Below are 22,676 nucleotides of genomic sequence, written 5' to 3' on the forward strand. Positions count from 1 at the left end.
CGAAAATGGATGCTGAGACTGCAACCGCCGTCGCCGCGTTCCATGCCGCGCCGGGGCTGCAGGCACTGGGCTGCGCTGCCGCAGCTAGCCGAGACGCGCAGTGCCGCTGCTTGTGGTCGGTCGTAGGGGCGACAGGGCTGCCGCGCTGGTGCTGCAAGCGCCGCCGCCGCGCTGGTCAGTAGCAGGGGCTCCGTCTTCTATCCTTTGCAGGTCTCCAGCATCTTCTCCATTGACTCGCGCAAAGTAACCATAGCTTATTCCTCCCCAAATCTGAGCAGAAAAAGAAATCAAAATCAAGAATAAGAAAGGAAGGCGAGTATCCACAACACGCCTACCCGGTGAGAGTCTGGAGCGTTGCTCCTCCAAGGCTCCGACCTCATGTGCGACTTCACACTTGTGCAGGCGGCATTCCAGGTGCCACCACATGCTTGGTTGTCCTGGTCTTGCGCTGTCGCAGGTCTTGACCATCAATTCAGGCAAGCTGTGACTGTGTGATGTTCTTATAGGTCCATCTATCTGTCGATTTCATCGATTTCGTCACCGATTCCTTCAAAAATTAGGCAAGCTACGACCGTCTCTCTCTGAATCGAGACGTCAATTCCGACGGCGATGCAGATCCCACGTCGAAGGTTGGAGCGACCGAGTGGGGTAGGCCATTGGGTGGGACGAAAATAGGGTAGCAGGGTGACGGGAGGCTTGGGGTGGTCGGCGGTGGTCACAGAGGCGAGCTCCGGCGAGAGGGTCGGACATGGCACGGGTGGTGCGGGTTGGAAGGGTTAGGAAAAAAGAAGAGGAAGAAGAGAAGAGGGAGAAAAGAGAAGAGATTGACGTGTGGATCCATTCACAAAGGGTAAAATAGACTATTCATAGCAAGTCTTCATGTTTTTGGAGCTGGAGTACTGCAACTAGATAAACACGTACAACAACTCCATATTTTTCTAGAGTTGGTGGAGTGGAGTTGAAAAAAATGAAGTTGGTGAAGTGGAGCTGTTTTTCATGAGGTGGAGCAGTTCCAAACACGCCCTTAATCCTTGACGGAAATTATCTTTTTTCGCCCTCGTCATCAAGATCCCTACGATGTGCAAGACCTAATTGACGTCTAACGATGGCATCCAGATCTGGAAATAAATAAGAGCTTTCACTAACTACGACCATATGCCAAAACGGAGCTTAATTATATTATACATCGCTTGCAGCATCTACGCCGAACCCACGCGCTCTGCGTGGATTGGATTAACACCTGCGTATATATATGCGAATTATGCAAAAAAGAGACGAGGGCATTGCAATGCTTCAGCTCACGACGCTTCCTGAAACATCAGATTGTTCGGAGCATATCAGAACCCACTCACTCATCAGTCGCTCGACAGACGGAGCTCCACTTTTAGGGACAGAGAGCTACAGCTACTGACGAATATGAGAAAGAGAACTGATCCGCTCTTGCTCCGGAGTGGGAATCCAGGATTATTAATTCCAAATTTTCCAACACGACATGCAAATCTTATCTCCAGGGTTTTTGCATTTTCTGGAGAAGATCATCGATCATGCGAGTACGCGGGGAATCGCATTTTTCTGGAATTTTGTTGTGGGGGAAACAGCAAGCATAATTGCTGTAGCTGACTGTATAATCTGCAACAGTGTAAATGTTCCAATGTTCAGCGTAGCTGGCTGATGCATGTGCTCTCTCTCTTTTATTTTACATGGGAATCGAAAGATTAATTTAATAGCTATTCCTCCACGAAAAATGATCATCGTTCCTTTTGCCACCAAGGAACCTTAGCTAGAAATCTCATATGTGTATAGTACAATGCATTATTGCTTGATGTCTGCCATGCATCTGTAACATGCACAAACTTCGATTCTCCATGTTGGTCTTGGATGAAGATCTGGCTACATTTTTTTGAAAAAATGACTATCAATAAATAACTAATAGTATATTCAGTTTTGAAACATGAAAGTTATATATTCAGGAAAAGACTTCTTATTACGATCATAAGTTTATTAGATTTATAAGTATATCCTAATATAAAATAAAGGTGTGGGTTATTATACAAAACATCGATTGTTAGCATTGCGACCTGAGGAGAAAATTTTAAATTAGTCTCTAGTACCATATTCCTTCTGTTCTAAGTTATTTTCTAGATACATAGTTTTTATTATATGTCTAGACATAACGTATATCTAGGTACGTAGTAAAAAGTAAAAAAATTATATACATAAAAAGCTAAAACGACTTATAATTTGGAGTGCAGTTCTCTCAATTCCTACCTTTTTAGACAAAGAAATCGTCTTTATCCTGACCTCTCTTTCTGTAAGACATGCACTTAATCATTCAATATTACAAGTCTCAGTTAATAGCTACAAAAATAGCAACAAACAGTAGAATAATGTTTACAAAAGGGTACTGTTTAAGCACAAATCCTGTAACTGAACACCCACCCGTTGTTGACGAAGGTCTCCGTCCGTATATGATCGTACCTTCAAAGTTCGTCACACCCATTTCATCTACACTCCATGCTATTACACGAACTAAATCTCGGGCCCTTATCTTTAGTTGTATCTTCCTAATCTTTAAGGAAAAACTTGAATTTATTCTGGGGTATATTCAGCAGCATATGCAGTATACAAACTACATGGTCATGGACACGCGTAGCATATCGACACTCGGGAATCAGGATATATGTACATGAATGGGCCACGAAGCCGGCCTCGTCAGCAATCGATCCATTATCGATCAAGAACCAAGATCTTTACCGGCCTGTCCGGCTGTGCGTAAAGATCATGTCGGCTGTGCGTGGATAGTGCTAGCTGCCTAGCTGGATGGTGTTATTGATCTCCCACTCCCTGCAGAGTGACCTAACCGATCGATCAGATTCAGAGCACATAGGACGCCATGCACATGCATGCAGAGCTAGCTGCTAGCTGCTACTTGCAGCTTTGGGTGGTATCCCGTATCCGAATCCGAGAGTGATCCACGATACATTATCCAGGCCCCGCTAGCGAAGTGGTGGTGGCATCCATCCATTCCAGCAATGCATGCATGCTTATGCTTCACGCCTTCACTGTTCTATTCTATGTAGAGGTTAAAATTAAACATAGGATGGCCGTATACTAGCTAGGACAAAGAGACGAGGAGCTATAATGATGGAGCTCTTTTACGGTGCATTATACTACCACTTAGTGGTATATAGCATCCATTAGTAATAGTAATATAGTAACTACTATTAAAATTATTAATTAAGGTTCGATTAGTTTTTTTTTCCCGATCTGCCTTGCGAAGTCCAGACCGCCGCCCACGGCCGGCTCTCCCGATCTTTTCCACGGTGCACCATGCGCGTGCCTGGCGCACCATACCGCCAATGCCCGGTCGTCCGGTCCCTGCCCGTCCGCCGCTGTAGCAGGGCGCGTCACCGGCGATCTACCTTGGCGCAACGTGCCTCTCCTGCCCGGCTGCCTGCCGCACCAGGGCTTGTCCCGGAGCACGAGCGCTTCCACACCCACCTCGGGAAAACAACGGCGTTGAGAGGGATCAGGTCGCTCATGTCCGGACGGAAGGCGGTGGCGCCATTCATTCCTCGCGTGCCGAGTTCGGGTTTGTGACGGCCTGATCCAGCACCTCCACGTCCATCCTCTTGTCCCAAAGAAGAGGAAGATAGTAAAAGAGGCTGCGCTGCACTACTCGCCATGTTTGATGCCATAGCCCTGGCTTCAGTCACATGTTCTTGTGTACATTTGCTCACCAGCTTTCGTCTTAGAAACCCCAATTTAACTGATGCGGTCATGTTGCACGAAATTTTACGAAATAATGGTACACACTTTGTATTTGAGTCATTTAATTTGCACAACCCAATCTCCCCTCTTGGCAACCTTGTGGCAGTTTAACCAAATAAACTTCAGTACATGATGTTTGCATCGAAAGATGGCCTCTGACCATATCTATACTAGCAGCACAAAGCCTCATGGAATGCGCGCCGTCCTCGGTCACCCGTTCTCTCCAGCCGCTCGGCACCCCGCACCTGGAATGGTGCCTCCGCCCATCCGTCCACACGCGACAGAAACGAAACGCCGGTGCATTGGATCGATAGGATGGATAAGATCCGAAATCATAGATGGATGTGGGCCGGGCTCTATTTGGGTATGGGTAGGGCCATGACGAAAATAATTAAAATTAGATAGATGCCATTCCTATTCTTTTTCCCCATAATATATCATGTATACTACCCATACCACTAGTAAAATTTTTAGCAGTATACAATTAATCTCAACCATATTTTTATACTAGTCTTTTTCGAACACTAGTATAGCTTAGTATAATGCACCGTAAAAGAGCTCTGATGATGATGCGGTAACAAGTCGAAAACATGCGAGTATTCTAAACACGAAATTAGCTTTTTAGGAAATGGATAGATTTCTCCGACCTTTGCGACCGCACACAGTCAAAATCAAAACACGAAATTAGCTAGCCTAGCCTCTAGCAGCTTGCTATCCGCTTTTAATTTCTAGCTACCATACCGAACTGACTGATTGAGCTGATTCCATTGCTGCATACATGTTCATGTCTCTCAAGTCGATGCTGTACGTGCATGCATGTATCATCCATCATGAACGGACGATGGTCTGATAAAACCGAACTGAATTCCCTGAATTTCTTTTACATGTGATTGATATATCATTGACGGATGAGCCTGAAGCAGCACTATATACCATATACACTACCCAAACCCAAGAATATAATCTGATACCCGATTCCATTAGTGAGGACGACGAGAGGCGAGCTGATGACGGTGCAGGCATGCATGCAGAAAGGTTTGGTTGAACAGCGACAGGTTCCGACGGGGAAAGGAATTATATGCGCAGTGCAGTGCAGCCTGCAGCATTTTCTTCGTCAGCACGACGGAACGCTGCAAGTTAGGGTAGCAGAACTGACAGCTGAGATATTTACCCGTCAGAATAGCATACGTGATAACTGGCCACTTGCACACGCACCAGGACTTCTCCCATGGACACAGATGGCTCAACTGAAACGAATGAAGAAGCAGCAAAAGTGAGACAAGGTTTTTGATCTGACCCCCGGTTCGATCATTCACTCCCACCATATTTATTTGTTTGTTTGTTTTTACCATTATCATAAAATTAAAAAAGTCTAAAATCATGCAAGACTAACGTGAGTTTTATAACAGAGCAGAAATAGACTAGGCACCCTAGCTAGCTAGAGAGAAAAGAAAAAGGAAGGAAAAGAAAAAGACCTTATTAGCTGATATGTTAAAGAGTGAAAAGCAGAGAAAGGTGCAAGAGAAGGTAGGGTGGAAATATGACAAATACCACACAAAACCCTACCAGCAGGATGCAGCATCTGCTTTCCATTTTGTACGACCTGTCAGTTATTAAGCGAGAGCCAATCGCGGTTCGATAGGTGGGATGACAAAAAGGTTTGGATCGGGAGTCATCATGCACGCCATTGACAAATGACAAGCATGTAGACTGTAGATCAGTGGGTGATCAGCGGGCAGGCGCGCACATAATGATACGGCTTGGTACTACGCTGACTTCGGTTCGGCACAGCCACATGTGTACGCATATCTTGGACAGAATTTTAAGTTGTGAATCTCCATTCAGCCCGTTTCTTCCTTCTTCGATGACATTGATATGTGTTCCCATTGTATGTATGGTCGTTATCGGTCCTCGCGGAGGCAACAAAAGGGTCCGACCGCTATAGCTTTCATATTTGACATTGGTATAACGAGTCCTTTTTTGATAATAGATGTAACTTTGATTCCCAGTGGACTATGCCATTTTACTATTGCTAATTGAGGCTCCTTTTGAAGCCACCAGGTGAAGCCACCTAGGATTCTAGGTGAACACTCTAGAAAAAGAGAGAAATTCTCCCAAAAAAGTAAAACATCTAGCCATCATAGACTCAGAATCATCATAGCCATTGGATCTATTATGTTTTTTTAAAAAATTACTCATTATGAAAATAGCCTAAAGTAACCCCGTAAATCTATATCTAAATTACACACCTCTGCCATTACATAAAATAAACTAAAGTAACCCCTAATCTTCATCAAAATTATCCACTTATGCCATTATAAACAATATTTAAAATAACCCCTAAATTTGCAACCCAATCGCCCACCACTAATACTTAAAAATAACCTAAAGTAACCTCTTAAATTTGCATCTATATTACCCACATATGCCATTATTAAAAATAACATGAGGTAACTATACATTTGAACCCAAATCATCTTAATTAAAAATATACACCAATATATGATTCTAAACCGTCTATTTCTTACACTATTAGTATATGATATAACAATTAAGGTATATAAATGTGATGTGTGTCACCATTTATAAAGATATAGTGAAAATATTGAGAATATAGATTTATGTGTTGAAATTATACTCCATTCATCCCAAATTACTATTTGCTTTGGCTTTTCTAGATACATAACTTTTGAACAAATTCAAGCACATACCTACAATATGAAGTGAAAAGTTAAAGATTATAAACGTGGATAAAAATGTTATAGACTAATTACTAACTAAAATCAATCACAATCGAATGAAGATAATAACTATATATCTATGCAAGTATTGTGTTCGAATATTTAACAAATGAGAGGTAGCTCAAGGTAATAGTTTTGTAGTTCCATTGGAGACTCTGCATTAGTTCTCACAAAACATGCTAGAAAAAAGACAAATCCTAAAAATTCTCACAAAACTTAGAAACACCCAACATCAATCATGTAAACTCTAATAATCATAGTCACTGGTCTATATTATTTTCTAAAAAAATACCCACCATAATTCTAAAATAAACCCTTGAGCTCTCCAATGGAAAGAAAAATGAGGCCACATTGCTACTGAGCTCTGTCATTATGAAAAATAAACTAAAGTAATTTTATAAGACCACATTGCTACTGAGCTCAAAAATATGTTTTATAATGACATAGCTCAGTAATTTTATAAGTTACCCACCATAATTTAAAAATAAACCCTTGAGCTTTGTCATTATAAAAAATAATCTAAAGTAATCCCATAATATTCATCCAATTTACGCATGCATATCATTATAAAGCATTGCTTAAAAGACCATTCTAAATTTGTATCTAAGTTACCCACTATGTCGTATCAAAAATAACCTAAAGTAAACTCTTAAATCTTAATCTAATTATCTTAATGTGCATCATATAGAAATGTTTAAAAGTAAACTAATATATGATTCTAAATTACTTATTTATGTTATTGTTAATATAACAATACTAAGTTAAGGTATATACGCATGATGAGTGTCACCATGTAGACTAGTTATACATGTACGGGAGGAAGTGACAAAAAATATTGATTTTTATACTAAACACAATGTATGGAGGTGCAATACAAAATAAAAGAGATTGGATGTGGATGAAAAAGTGTATAGAGTAATTACTCTTCAACCACAACTAGACAAACATAAGTACACGTCTATACGAGTATTATATTGAAGTATTTAAAAATGGGAGAGTAGTAGGTAAAGAGTTTTGATTATTAATTAGTACAAGTTTAATTTCTAAATAATTTTAAAATACAATAGCTTTTAAAAATATTAGCCCGTGCCTCCGCATGGGCTGATGGACAATTTAATAATTAACTTGCTTCTACAGAATATCTTTGGTAATGCGACACGGATACATGGACTAATTGTGGATGATCAAGTATTAGAAATCGTGTCGATGTTCTAGTAGGGTCCTTGAAGTTAAAGGCCTACTAATTAAGATCGAAGTAGTGCATTCCACCACGGAGGATACATGTAGGCCATCGATCAATCTCTGAGCTCCAGTGCTAAAGGCTGTAAAAGAGCCCACCGCCCAATGCGAAGTGGCGAGCAGTCATGTGTCCAAGGAGAATGTACAAGGATTCATGTAGGCAAGTTGGGATGCACATCTGTGCCACCCACGACTAGCTTGCTCGAAGCTAAGTAGGGCCAGCCGAGCACCATGCATATGCATGCACGGAGCGAGACCAACAATGAAGCTTGCATCCATGATCTTGTCTACGCAACGATCAGCAGCCTATATAAAGATCATGTCTGTGGTGTAGATTAGTTTGATTTACCCAGTGCACAGGAGCAGATCATGCATTCATTTGACACGCGCCATTCCACGAGCACCGGGCCTTGAGAGAAAACCCAAGGCCCTCACGTCGCTCTCAAAAGCGGCTTGGGGGCGATACATCCAGCCCTCCGCTGCATCCTCCTAACCCTAGGCCGACGGCCGACCGGCCGCCGGCGGCCCGAAGCCGGTGCTGCTCGCGTTCCCTCTCCCCTTCTTTCCCTCCCTTCCTCTCTTCTCTCCCAACCACACACCTAGGTCGCTCCCTTCTCCTTCGTTGTCGGCGAGGCTACTCCGGCCCTCCGGTCGTCAGATCCGCACCTCCCAATGCCGGATCCATCCTCTTTGGGCCCGGATCTGAGGTCTCCCGGGTCGAAGCAGCTAATCGTCGGTGCGTTTGAAGGGAAGGGGAAGGAGGCGGCAGCTCGAGGTTCTGCGGCCTCCCGAGTCGTCTCCCGCAGCAGGGGCTCGGCAGCTGCCGGCGCACCTCTCGTTGGCGGGGCACGGAGGTCGGCGGCGCGGCGAATCGCGGTGGGGGCCTGGCGACCGGCACCTCGGCACACGACGCGCCTCTTAGTGGCGGAGCACGTGGCCGGCGGCGCTACACCCCATGGCGGGGCTGGCTGCCGGCAGCGCGGCGCTCCACCGACCCACCGCCGCAAGATCCTACCTTTTGCGCTCACAGCAGCTCTGGATCTGCATGGTCCCAGGCGCTGGCGCCAGGCTTCACCGGGCTGTCACCGCTGGGGCGCTCGGGGGCTCTCACTCGGGTGTTGTCGCCGCCACCACCACCTACCTCCCGGGGTCCTCGGGGGCTCTCACTCGGGGCTGGCTCGTAGGCTTCCGCCCTGCGCCGGTGTGGATCCGCCCCCCAACGACATGGATCCGCCCTCCCCAGTACAACTGCTCCCGCTGTTCAAGGCGGTCTTCTCCGCCGGTGAAGGTGTGGGTCGGCTGACACTGGACCCACCCTCCCCCGACCCCACCCCCACCTAGATTTGCGTGCGCCACTTCTGATCATCATCGTCGAGCCTCGGGAGCTCGTCATCGTCACCGCCGTCGCCACTTGTTACGCTACTCGTGTAGGCGCTGGGTGCCCTTGAGCCTCCTGTTCCATTGCCCATCCTTGGTCGTGTAGGTGCCCATTGCCGGGCCTTTGGTCATGGGGATTCTTCCCCCTTTGGTCGTTCGGTTGGTGGGAGTTCTAGGGTGTGTGCTACCGCTCGTATCTACTGGCGCTCCTCTCCGGGTGATGCTGCACTAGCTGTTTTGGTCGTTGGGTGGCGGTGGCGTGCTCTTTCATTTCTCGTTGGCGCGTTTTTGATCATCTTTGGGCCATCACGGTCGCCCATGGTCGTCTGGGCCCTTCCTTCTTCTCAATGGTGCCTGCAGATGTTCCTCATCATCGTCGCCTTGGATTACTCGTTGCCATCCCATCGCATTGGCTATCATCCAGGACTCGACGGTCGTCTGCTGCGTGGAGTTAGTTTTGGGGGCCTTTGGCGAAAGCTTTGCCTGGCATTCACCAGTGCTGACAACGGTTGCATCCTTTAAGGTAGCTTACCTTGCTGGGGGTGTTGTTGCGGCCACCAAACCCATTTGATTTCACCAAGTGAAGACTTGGACTGCTCCTCTGTGGACATTCGGACGATGACGGTGTTGGCGTCGCTCCCTCCTTGGAGGCATCATCTTGCATGACCTTCTTGCTCTGCCTCCACTGGCTCCGGGTTGTTAGGCAACCGGTGATGTGCATGTGTTCTTGGTGCCCTTCTATCCTGCATGTATCGGTCGTCTTAGGTCGTGTTTGGTGTGGTGGTGTTGTAAGTTTCTTTTCTGTTGTGTTTGTGTTGCTTGTCGTTATTGTAACTCTGCGCTTTGGGGTCTCTCCTGAAGTGGCTTCATTGTAACCCTCTTCTTCTTAATGAAAAACGTGCTATGCATGTCTTAAAGAATATATTTAGTAGATTATAAGACGTGCAAAAGTAACACAGGCATACAAGTATTTTTTATAATATATATAATTACCTAGATTTGTAAAGTATTTGAAATGTATACAATTTATGTGTAAAGAAACACATGCATATTTGAAACTTTGTTGTTATGAGTTCACATATAGTTTTTATTCAATTAATGCCCAAAGTTAGATAACTTGCCTAGCCGCACACCTTATGCAATACGCCAATACCGTACATTTGCAAACATTGATGGATCAACAAAGGGATTATGGCAGGTTACTAGCTGCCACACCATTAAAGTAGGGCTGAGGTGTGTTTGAGGAAGATAAAGAGGGCAAGAGGAGTACAACGGAGATAAGATGTCGAAGAAAGCACTACATGTGAAGATCCAGCACATGTCGCCCTATGCTACTTTATGTTTGTCAATGCTAATGAACGGAGGTAGTGCATAACGATCATAAGGTACGTTGCATGATAAAAATCTAACAGTATCCTTTTCATTCACCGTAACATCTAGGCAAAGAAACACCGCCTCGCCTAGCGCCTACTGCCTAGCGCTTTTGAAACATTGACTTTAACCATGGATACCAATGAAAGTTTATTAATTTGAATAGCGGAGTCAAAGGAGGAGAGAGCGGGAGTACTGCTCAGAGAGGCACATAGCTTTTCCTTTGTTCTTCTCTCTTTAACAACGTTCTGTTGATAATGTTAGGCTATCAATTTGAACATGTATGACGCTTTTGGTTCTAAGTTTACTATACATTAAAATCTATTGTTAAACTGGATCAACCTTCTTTTAAAAAAAACTGGATCAACCAGCGAGCGTGGTTTCTCAATTGGCAACAAATGAGAAAATCTTCACATTGATTTCTTGGAGAGATTGAAAAAACAAGGCCTCTTCTATAAACTGAAAAAAAAAACCCTGAAGGACAAGGACACGCATGCGTGGACCATATGGCACTTAAAACAAAGTCGTCTGGACGACTTTGGAGCATACCCTATCCTGCCAATATCTTTTTTTTAGAAAAAATGCCGGCTAGAAGATAATTAAGGCCACAATTACAACGTTAATCTCAGGCCAATGGAGGCGCACGGACTCCATCAGACGGTATGCAAAGCAAATGTCTGCAGTGCAATTCGCTACAAGTGTAATAATATGCATGGACGTGATTGTCTTTTGCCTCACAAGATAATCTTGTTTCAACTAAAAAGGATATCAGCAGATTATATTAACAAAGCAGGGTGAGTGGCCTTTTCTTTTCTACACTGCTTGATCGATCTTTCTATCCTGATTGATCATGTCTATGTGTTTTGATTGGATACTTACACTGCTGAATGGACACGCACTCATGCATATTAAGCATAATTATAAGCATGCACAGATTTCACGCCCCATACGTTACTAACTCCTCCCTCGCAACCATAGTGGAAAGGGTGAAAGCCAAAAGTGTTACTGCAGTGGTGGTCTGTTCAGTGATACTTCTAGTTTATTAGGCGTTGTGGCCTGTTCTGCATGGCCAGCCTTTCATGTGTCCAAGGGCCATATTTTTGGCTGCTAGGGGAGCATCACGCATTAGCTAAGATGAACTAAATTGGATATCTTTCCTTGAAAAAGGGAACGAGAGCTTCAAAAGAAACCACAGGATTGGTGACAAAATTTTCGAAATGTTGTCATTTTAATTGTTTCAAGTGTACCAAGGTGATTTCCGAAATGAAGACTGATTCTGCAATGTGGGAAGTATAATTATCAGGAAAATGTATGTGAGCTCACTTCATTCTATTTGGCAATCATAGGTTGTGCCTTGATCGAAAGTGTTTGGGGTTTGCTTGAATTTCTGCGAAACATTTGCATACTTAATTTAAAGAAAGAGAAAAGGCAAAAAAAAATCCGCATAGGTTAGTTTGTCAAGAAAAAAAATTATTATAGCTCGTATTTTCATTGTAGCATCCGTATGTCTTTCTTATGTCAAATCCCCCTAGCGCCGCACTCAACTATATGATGTGACATTGCATGGATTCCACGTACAATTCTTTTCGAAGATAACTAAAATTTAACTAGCTGAGGTGTTTGGATCCATGGATACCCTTCATTAATTGCTGTACAGTGTCAGTGGGAAATTCACGTGAACTGGTAGGGTTATTTTGGTCTTTTAGCTCGTTTAGCTGGGTGCATTTTTTGGCCTGTAGCTAAATAGCTATCCCTAGCAGCTTATGCGTAAAAAGGACCTAAATAGCAGGTTAGAGAGCTGAAAAATCCAGACAAAGACTACATTATGGTAGGGCATTTTCGTGTATTATTCCTATATAGAATTGTTATAGAGATTCGTTCAGACTCAACATATATGACACGGCTAAGCGGTGGTTAATCGAATGATTACATGGCACTAAACTGTTGTTAAGGTGAGGTAGAGATGATTAGTGCACATATTTATTTAGTTAATGAGTGATTTGCAACAGTTAAAACATAAGAGATTAAAGTCAAACTTTTACGATACTTAAGGGATGAAAATACATGTTTTCCTTTATCTCTTCTCATCAAGATCAACAAATTATGGATCATCTACTTCGAAGTTAGGCAGCCTAATTAGGCACACTCCCAACAAGACTCATGAAAAGGCAGAAATATATATGCTCCAACCAAAAGTAGAGTATATATGCAAGTTCCCTACACATATACCGTGACGTGTGCAACCTTTGCAAAATAAAAGGAGGAATCCATGCATTCTCAGCTCAATTCTGATGGCTCATAAATCGCCGTCTGAGCTTTAAAGCAAGCATGCTTTGTTTAGTTAATTCACGGAGGGATCATAACTACCACAGCAGGACATTATGCATATCTGCATGAACACACGGTATATAACCCCGAGAATGCCAAATCCAAAGGAATTCAGCCCATGCATGTGTGTTCTTTATCCCTTGTAGGGTAGAGCAGAATCGATCTCTCAGTTTCGAATGGTCCTGTCGATCTATATGAGCCATGCACACTGGAGAGTGAATTATTTGCATATTTTACGGGTACAATTCCATATTAGTCACCCCATAAGCTATTTGGTGGTTTCTGCGGCGGTGTAGCTTCCTTCTTACACTGCTTCTGGAATATATGCTGCACAAGTGAAGTTACAGATGTGCCATGGCATATAGCATCTGGTAGTAGTTTTCTTTTCCTCGATCAAGCACCTTGTCTTCTTAACTTTATTATGTGCACCACAGGCGAAATGAATATATCTTGAGCCAAACAGAAATGGGAAATCTGAAAAGAGTACATGTGTCTAGCTCCCATATTGAGCAAAGAATCTTGCACGAACTTCGCATGATATTTACAGAGATCAATAAAAGTCCGAATCCTACAACAATATTCACTTTCGATTTCTTACTATGTTCATCCACTGAGCCAGAATCTTATGAAAAATTATTGCACTTAATTTTTATCTCGTTTGCTATATTGTAATCATATATGTGACTATCCATGCCAATATTTTTTTCTATTTAATTTGGTAGCTAAACTCCACCGTATAATTGAGAGAGATCTTAGCTAATGTTTGGTGAAAGCATATGGAATGATATAAGATAGTGTCCACGTACTTCCGGTAAGTTTTGTTTTATAATGGTAGATGTCAGTGGTCCAGAAGCAGTTTTCATTGTATATTCCTTGGATTGTTTAATAATGCAGGTGTGAAAGCATTGTATTACAATGGGTACTCTGGGTTATTTTTCGTAATAGTCGGTAAATCAGAATAAGGTGTCATGATATTTTCATTTTTTTTCCTTTTTGACAAATGTGGGTATGTTAGAAATAGGTTAGATATACAACGGTAAATTTTTTTTTGCCAATTATAATTATAGTACCCAAAGTCAATTTTTTGCATGTTTCGTCTAAGGATTAACATGGAGAATTCCAATTAGTAATATACAAAGATATCCTTGTGTTCCAACTCTGGTCTTTTGCTCCTGAAACACCATTTTAATTTGCACGAACTGCATGTTGTTTTCCAATGAGCCAGACAACATAAGAGGAGGGGAAAAAGTACTCCCTCCGTTACAAATTATAGATCGTTTTAATTTTTTATTCATAGATGTTTGTATGTATCTAGACATATATTATATTTAAGTGCATACAAACATCTATACGCCTAGAAAAGTTAGAATGACGTATAATTCGAGACGGAGGGAGTAGAAGTTGGTGGGATAATTGGCGCCTACTTTCTGCCACCATGTTTCCTAATGGAGGTACTCGTGCTCTACACCTATACATACCCAAGTAATGGTGTCTGGACCAAATGATAGGATCGTTGAGCACCATGCAATTAGCATGAGCGGGGGGCCCACCCACTAGCAGCTAAACCCTGCTGTGCTACCACCTCCCCGCCTCTCCACTCACTCACCCCTCTGTGCTCTCAGGCCACCATATATGCATGCAAACGGATGCACCACATCTCAGTCGCTCTCTTCTCTGCTATACATAATAGCAGCTTCATCGCCCTTCCCTCCTCGATTCACCACCCTCCTCGATTTACCTCCACTCCACAGCTTCGACATCTCCCTCGTCAATTCCCTTCTCCTCCCTGGTGGAATCCAATCCGATGCGGCGGCCACCATCGGCACCACCACCATTGCCAGCCCAAGTGGCGGCCTCGTGAGAGGTTGGCAGCGAGCCAAGCCTAGGAGACGGCATCGGTATATCTCGGAATGTGCTGCCTCCCAACACCCCCGGCCACCGCCTATAAAGCCATCGCCATGGCTCCCCCTCCCCACCCCCGCCAGAGCTAGCTAGGGATCGATCTCATCTCTCACTCGCCCGCTCGTCTCCCACCGAGCTCCATCGCCGGCGCCGGCGAGACCCACCAGCAGCTAGCCACATGGTGAAGTTCTCGAAGCAGTTCGAGGGGCAGCTCGTCCCCGAGTGGAAGCACGCCTTCGTGGACTACTGCCTGCTCAAGAAGGACCTCAAGAGGGTGCAGCACGCCCTGCTGCTCATCGGCCGTTGCGAGGCGGCGGCGGCAGGCCTAACCGCCGCCGCACAGCAGCAGCAGACAAGCGATGACCGGCACGCGGAACGTGTTGTTGCTTCCCTGTCCCAATGGCTCCATGCTGCCGGTCTCTTTGGCTCCTCCAGCACGCCCAAGGATCACGGAGTCATACACGTACGAAACTGACGCTTCGATCAAACGTGCACACGTAGTCACGTGTACGTGACACACCCTTCTCCGATTGTTAGTGAATCTTTTGCGCTTTTTTGTTCGTGTCCAGGTGCACCGCCGGAAGCTGGCGGGGCCGGCGGCGAGCAGAGGCGGCGGGGACGAGTACGAGACGGAGCTGCTGGAGCCACTGGCGGCCGCCGACGACAACGAGGCGGCGGCGACGCGGGAGTTCTTCGCGCGGCTGGACGCGCAGCTCAACAAGGTGAACCGGTTCTACAAGGGCAAGGAGGAGGAGTTCCTGGAGCGGGGCCGGTCGCTGCGGAAGCAGATGGACATCCTCGCCGACCTCAAGGCCGCCGCCAGGGAGGACACCACCACCAATCCCTCCGACTCCTCCGTCGCCTCCGGCGGCTGCTCCGGTGAGCACTTGCAAACCGATCAATTGCATTTCCCACAAATAGGGTAGCTAGCTCTGATCAGCAGGCGATCATGGCCTCCGCCGCCGCAAGCCCGCAACAACCAGCAACACGGCCGCGCGCGGCCGGCGTAGCTAGCTAGCGTGCGCTCGTCGTCGTGTCGCGTGGCCGGTGGCGAGCGAGCTGAGGTAGCGTGAGACGAGATGTCACGTAGGCTCGCGACCGGCGCGGCGAATGGGGGCGCTGGCCGGTGGTGCCTGCTGATTGGTGAGGTGAGGCCCACCGTCCATGTCCATGGATGATGCTGGATCAGACGTTTGATGAGCTTTGAGGCGTGTGAGCAAGAAGTCACTAAGCTCTGTGCCCAGGAATATTGGCTCTCTCTCTTTTTATCGTGTGGGTGTCTTTAGTAGTTAGTCGTGTCTGCATTTGGCACGACACATATTGTGTTGTTATCCTGACTTTGCTTTTAGCGTCTCCTGGCGTCTCTTTTAGGCTCGTTTGGTATGGCTTAGGGGTTCTGGTTTTGTATCTGTAGTAGTACCGTAGCAGGTGGAGCCGAATCCATAGGAAGCTATTTTTTTAGAGCTTCACCGGTTTCACCTCCTTCCCAATTCATTTTGAAGTCTTGGTATCCGTTCCGACTTCGTGCTACTGTAACGCACAGTGCTAAACAGTGCGCGTTACTGTACCATGCTAAGGGGCCTTAATATTTGCCGAATTTCATTTTTTTAATTTTGACGATGGATCCGCATTGACAGTACATTAGCAAAAGCATTAGTAGCAGATAACATCTGGATGCCTCGCTCCCCTGATTCTTCTAGAAAGAAGATAAGAGAAATAATGCAAAATTCCGTGCATTATTTATGCTGCTAGAACATGACTCTTGAAAAAGCAGAATTTCTTCCTTCAATAATAGTACACACAGAGCATCTATATTTTATTATCACGATTTCTGATCAAATTATCTTTCAACATACTTTTTTAGATTATTCATTTGATGTCATCTTCTTTTATCCTACTGATGAAAACAGAGGATGAGTCCACACGGTACGCGATGACGTCTGAGACAGACACGGACCAGCTGAGCGAGCAGGAGGCCACCACACCGACCAAGGACCCCGGCGTCACGGCTCAAGAAGACCGGCAGATGGATCTAGACGGTTCTGGAACCTTCGGGAGGTCGGCGAGCGGCTGCGGGAGGAAGAGCCTCAAGATCAACATCCCCCTGACCAACCCCTCCCGGACGATCGCCGCGCTGGCGGACATCCTGCGGGACGAGCTCGCCGCCCAGTCCGGCTCCAAGAAATGCAACCCCGACGGCGGCATGGGGAAGCACGGCGTCAGCAAGACGAAGCTCCGGCACGCGGAGAAGATGATCAGGGGCGGCTTCGTCGAGCTCTACAAGGGCCTCGGCTACCTCGCCACCTACCGGTAAGCTCCGCGCATTCGTTTGTGCGTTCAGGTTCAGAACTGCTTGATCAGATTGATGCTGATTTTTTTTTTATTTTTTTGGCAATGAGCAGGAACCTGAACATGATGGCGTTCGTGAAGATCCTGAAGAAGTTCGAGAAGATCAGCGGGAAGCAGGTGCTCTCCGTGTACCTCAAGGTGGTGGAGAGCTCCTACTTCAACAGCTCTGACGAGGCACGCACACGGTTTGCTCTGTTCCACTCTCTGTCTCTGCACCGCTATCTGACTGACAGAGAAAGCTCGCCGAACTTGCTATTCTGAATGGAACTGATGACGAGACGACATTCTCGCTGCAGGCGCTGAAGCTGATGGACGAGGTGGAGGAGATCTTCGTCCGGCACTTCGCCGGCGGCAACCGGCGCAAGGCCATGAGGTACCTCAAGCCGGCGCAGCGGAAGGAGTCCCACTCCGTCACCTTCTTCACGGGCCTCGCCACCGGCTGCTTCGCCGCGCTCTTCGTGGGCTACTGCGTCATGGCGCACATGGCCGGGCTCTACCTCTACACCTCGACTCCACGCGGGCGCGGCGGCGGCGAGGCGGCGCGCTACATGGAGACGGCGTACCCGGTGCTGAGCATGTTCACGCTGCTGTTCCTGCACCTGCTCCTGTACGGCTGCAACATGGTGGCGTGGCGCCGGTGCCGCGTCAACTACGGCTTCATCTTCGCGTCGTCGCCCGCCGCTGCCGGCGGGGAGCTCCGGCCCCGGGACGTCTTCCTCACCTGCGCCGCGTCCATGGCCGCTGTCGCCGGAGCCATGTTCGCGCACCTCGCGCTCGTGCTCAGGGGATACCACGCGTCGCCGCACGTCCAGGCCATCCCCGGATTCTTGCTCCTGGTGAACCCTCTATCTACTACTGCAATTGTTCTTATTCTGATGGTCTCCTGATCGTGATCACTAGAGGCTCATCAAAGGACATTCTCCATATATGCTCCTGCAGCAACTGCACCTGATCAAGAATGGGAATAATGGAATGTGTTCTGTCGATTCATGCAGGTGTTCCTGCTCCTTCTGTTCTGCCCTCTCAACGTCGCGTACCGTTCGAGTCGGTTTCGGTTCCTCAGGATTATGAGGAACATCATCCTGTCACCACTCTACAAGGTACAGCATCAGCAGCACTTGCAGTTATTCATTCTGATAAGCCTTAGCATAATCTTCTTGGACCCAAACTGGGCCAATGTTCGTTCAATTTGTTTTTAATTTTTTCAAAAACTGGGCCAATGCATAGCCTGATGATCTTTGAACATTTGCAGGTTGTGATGGTAGACTTCTTCATGGCCGATCAGCTATGCAGCCAGGTGCCTATGCTAAGGAGCCTGGAGTACTTGGCCTGCTACTACATCAGCGGGAGCTACATGACGCAGGATCACGGCTACTGCATCAACACCAAGCAGATCAGAGACCTGGCCTACGCCGTCTCCTTCCTGCCCTACTACTGGAGAGCCATGCAGGTAACAGCAAGGTCTACCACGCAGTAGAGTCCGTTCATCTTCATGAACATTCCTCAGTCTCTGCAGTTTCTGAACTCTGGATGTCTGAAAAACGTTTATGCATTCATATCTTCTGTTCCAGTGCGCGAGGCGGTGGTTTGACGAGTGGGACACGAGCCACCTGGTGAACCTGGGCAAGTACGTCTCGGCGATGCTCGCGGCCGGCGCCAAGGTGGCGTACGAGAAGGACAAGGGCCTGGCGTCGCTGTCGCTGCTCGTCGCCGTGTCGAGCACCGCCACGGTGTACCAGCTCTACTGGGACTTCGTCAAGGACTGGGGCCTGCTCCAGCCCAACTCCAAGAACCCCTGGCTCAGGAACGACCTCATTCTCAAGAGGAAATCCGTATACTACTTGTCAATGGTACGTTCATCAGTTCATCGCCGTGCATGCAGAGAAACTTGTAAAGCGAGGTCAAATGGCTTCAGTTGCAGTGCAGGACAATCTGCTCTTTCAGAGTTCAGACAGCCTGTTAAATTGAGAAATCAACAACCAAAACAGAACTTTGGTCATGCAAGAAAATCACAAAGCTTACATTTTACAATCAGTATCCAATACTAAAACTTTCGGCATCATGGTCTAAATGGACGAAACATGCTATTTGTTCTGCACTAGTAGTGAAGAATCACGTTCCAGATAACCAAAGGCTCAAGTGAAATGTTCTCATTCCTGTCTGAACCTTTTTGCAGGGACTGAACCTCGTGCTGAGGCTTGCCTGGCTGCAGACCGTGATCCATCCAAATTTTGGGAGCTTGGATTCTAGGGTCACTTCCTTCTTCCTAGCGGCCCTCGAGGTGATCCGGAGAGGTCATTGGAACTTCTACCGGTAAGAACTTGCAATTTGATGGTTGCGCACACAGTCTCATCCTTGAAAAACAACACATCAAGGGTCTGAACGAGTACATGAAAATTTTTCAGGTTGGAGAATGAGCATCTGAACAATGCGGGCAAGTTTCGGGCGGTAAAGACGGTTCCACTGCCTTTTCACGAAGTGGACGAGGACTAACGTACTACTGACCATGGCTAGATCGAACAATTGTTTCTTCACCATTCTGCTGAATTTTTTTCGTAGTGAAGAACTCGAGAGGCGGAGAATTGTTGGGAACCTTAGCTGTTTATGCGCGTAGTAGTTCCTTCAGGATGCTGAAAAATCATTTGTTCGTTCCTAGTAGATGCGTCAATGTGTAAATAAGAAAGGCATCGCGTTTCGCAGTGTTTTGTCTGACCAAATGTGAGCCTTTTATTCCAAGATAAACGAAAAAATGGGTACAAAAGCATGTCAAAATTATCACAAGCCACAATCCAATGGTTCCTATGACAGATCCCGCGGGTAATCTCACCGGTCTATGATGGTACAACAAGAACAGCAACAGCGGAAATAATTAAATCATGATCTGGTACACTGATATATGTATATATGGATCTCTCTGTTGGATTTACCACGCTAGCGATAGCAAAAGAGCAGCCATGGCGGTCTGCAGGACGGCGACGCCCCAGTGCTGGTGCTGCCGGCTGCTCGCGTTCTGCAGGAAGAAGAAGCAAAAGCATTAGTGATTATCAATTGATTTTTTTTTCCGTGCTAGTTCCTACTATAAATAGGGAAGAGAATCTTGTGTTTTAGCGTCGTGATCCGTGCATTACCACGTCGAACGCCGACGGCGCGGGGCCGGACACGTCCTCGAGATCAGCGGGCGACGGCGCGGCGGGCGCCGGCGGGCTCAGCGGCTGCGGCGCCTCCGCGGGGGCCTCCTTCTTGCCGTGCTGCTTCCTCCTCCTCTTGTGCTTGTTCTTGCCCTTGGATGGCGCCTCGGCCGGCGGCAGCGTTGCGGGCGACTCGGCCACGGGCGCGGGCGTCGCGGGGGGCAGCGTCGCGGGAGCCTCGGCCGGGGGCGTGGCCGTCGGCGGAGGCGCCGCGGCGGGCGGGAGCACCGCGGGCGGCGTGGCCGGCGGCGGCGTGGAGGGAGGTGGCGTCACGACAGGGGGAGGCGTCACCGGCGGGGGCTTGGCCGGCGCGACCGCGGGCGCGGCCGGCGGCGGCTTTGACGGCGGGACCGGGGTGGCGGCCGGCGCGGGGGTCGCTGGGGTCGGCGGCGAGTTGGCTGGCGCCGCGGGGGTGGCCGTGGGCGCGAGCGCTGCCGGTGTCGTCGGTGCAGCAGGTGTCGTCGGCGCAGCAGGAGTCGTCGGCGCTGCCGGTGTCGTCGGTGCAGCTGGTGTCGTCGGTGCAGCAGGTGTCGTGGGCGCAGCCGGTGTCGTCGGTGCAGCAGGTGTCGTCGGCGTCGCAGGAGTCGTCGGTGCGGCTGGTGTCGTTGGCGCTGCCGGTGTCGTGGGCGCAGCCGGGGTCGTGGGTGCAGCAGGCGTCGTTGGCGACTGCGCCACGGCGGCGCCGAGGTGGAGCGCGAGGACGGCGGCGAGCACGGCGATGCGGCGCCATTGCCGGAGCAGCGGCGGCGCGGCCATGCTGTTGGCGCGGTGCGGATGCCGAGCTAGCTCGCTGACGGGAATGCGGTCGATGGATCTCGCGCCGACCGATGAAGCAGGTAGCCGGCGATGGAGGGGAGTATATAGCGTGTCCGTGCGCGCGCGCGCGGGCGGGTGCGGTTGGGAAGGACGTATACTAGCTTGGGAGTGAAGGGAGTCGGGTGGCCGGGTGGGCGTGCAGCGCGACGCCGACGCGAAAGGCGACGCGACAACGGCCTCCGGCCCCGCGCGCAGACCGGTGTGCACGCTAACTTGCATGCCTTATTTCTTCTTGTTGTTTACAAATAATTTAACCAAACCCATTAATTTAGATGACCAAAATCAAGTACTTGAGCAAAAAGAAATGCGTCTTCTTGCTACTAAGAGCTTTTACATGTGTACATGAGCAAGGTAGCTTGTGCAGCGAGAGAACAAGGACACCAAACACCTTTTTTGCTGTCTCGGTGGCCTTTTCAAAATCTTTGCTTCAGAACATGTGATGGTGCAAGGATACGTGGTGGGTGCATGTAGCCGTATGTGTGTATTCCTACTACGCGGTACTATGCACACTGTGGTCAAGATCGGAAAGCAATGATTCGGACGTCTTGCGAATCACAGTATGGGTTGGTCATTATCTGCCCATACAAGTACAGCGTTCATATGAAATAACTTACGGGACGTTTGGTTGCTTATTTTTAGCACGAGTCCCATCGAATGTTTAGATGCTAATTAGAAGTATTAAATGTAGACTATTTACAAAATCCATTACATAAGTGGAGGCTAAACGGCGCGAATCTATTAAGCCTAATTAATCCATCATTAGCAAATGTTTACTGTAGCAACACATTGTCAAATCATGGACTAATTAGGTTTAATAGATTCGTCTCGCCGTTTAGCCTCCACTTATGTAATAGGTTTTGTAAATAGTCTACGTTTAATACTCCTAATTAATATCTAAACATTCAATGTGATGGGTGCTAAAAATAAGCAAGAGGAACCAAACCAGACCTTAGTTTCTGCTAGATCAAAAGATAAAACCAATACAGGTGCTCGCATTTTCCGATTTAACCAGCGTTATTTTTTCAGATTTGCCCCTCGATTCCCATTTCTGGCCCGATGACGACGAATTGACGATGACAACAAGGATCGTGGTTGCTGTAGCGGAACGATCTCCAGGAAGGGGACAGTGACAAGCGACCAGCACGATCAGGTCTCAGCTGGTTCACCCCCGCATCCCTTCCAGCTAGTCGATCAAGTCGCTTGCATTTCACGATCAAGTCAGCTTGCATTTCCAAACGGCCGAAATTTTAACTTGTGGCGGGCGTTACACATCTATGTACATTTCCAGCTCATGTCACCAACGCAACGCAAGCTAGCTAGCTAGCTCGCCGTGTTGTTAGGTCTCTTTGCGGTTTGGTGGACGTGTGTAAGGTGACACGTCGCTGCACGCTCTGCTCGATCGCTTGCTCCCCACGGGAGCGTTGCCCAGCACGCACACAAAAGGGAGAGCGCATTCCCCTTTTACGGGCTTGCCAGCGTTGCGTCCGAGAATTCGTGTCCTCTCATCTCGGTGACCAGGATGTATAAGAGGGCGCCGGACCATCAGGTCGTGCGTCGACCGGTCGGAATTACTGGGTAGCTCGCCAGTCATGTT

General features: G+C 47.6%; 2 protein-coding genes across 2 annotated transcripts; one reads left to right on the forward strand and one right to left on the reverse strand.

Moving 5' to 3' along the window:
• The first annotated feature begins 14,481 nt into the window (after nucleotides 1–14,481).
• Nucleotides 14,482–19,790, forward strand: LOC101753818 (phosphate transporter PHO1-1). Its single transcript, XM_004967916.3, has 10 exons — nucleotides 14,482–15,192; nucleotides 15,299–15,608; nucleotides 16,640–17,039; nucleotides 17,132–17,252; nucleotides 17,375–17,914; nucleotides 18,074–18,178; nucleotides 18,331–18,528; nucleotides 18,650–18,928; nucleotides 19,255–19,391; nucleotides 19,484–19,790. The coding sequence occupies exons 1-10, from the start codon at nucleotides 14,908–14,910 to the stop codon at nucleotides 19,569–19,571; spliced, it is 2,463 nt and encodes an 820-aa protein (XP_004967973.1). The 5' UTR covers nucleotides 14,482–14,907; the 3' UTR covers nucleotides 19,572–19,790.
• Nucleotides 19,781–21,130, reverse strand: LOC101753406 (classical arabinogalactan protein 9). The gene is made up of 2 exons (XM_012846359.3): nucleotides 20,207–21,130; nucleotides 19,781–20,088 (listed from the first exon to the last, which is right to left on the reverse strand). The coding sequence occupies exons 1-2, from the start codon at nucleotides 21,020–21,022 to the stop codon at nucleotides 20,002–20,004; spliced, it is 903 nt and encodes a 300-aa protein (XP_012701813.1). The 5' UTR covers nucleotides 21,023–21,130; the 3' UTR covers nucleotides 19,781–20,001.
• Nucleotides 21,131–22,676: the final 1,546 nt, after the last annotated feature.

This window comes from Setaria italica, chromosome V (assembly GCF_000263155.2).
Source record: "Setaria italica strain Yugu1 chromosome V, Setaria_italica_v2.0, whole genome shotgun sequence".
Lineage (NCBI taxonomy): Eukaryota > Viridiplantae > Streptophyta > Magnoliopsida > Poales > Poaceae > Setaria > Setaria italica.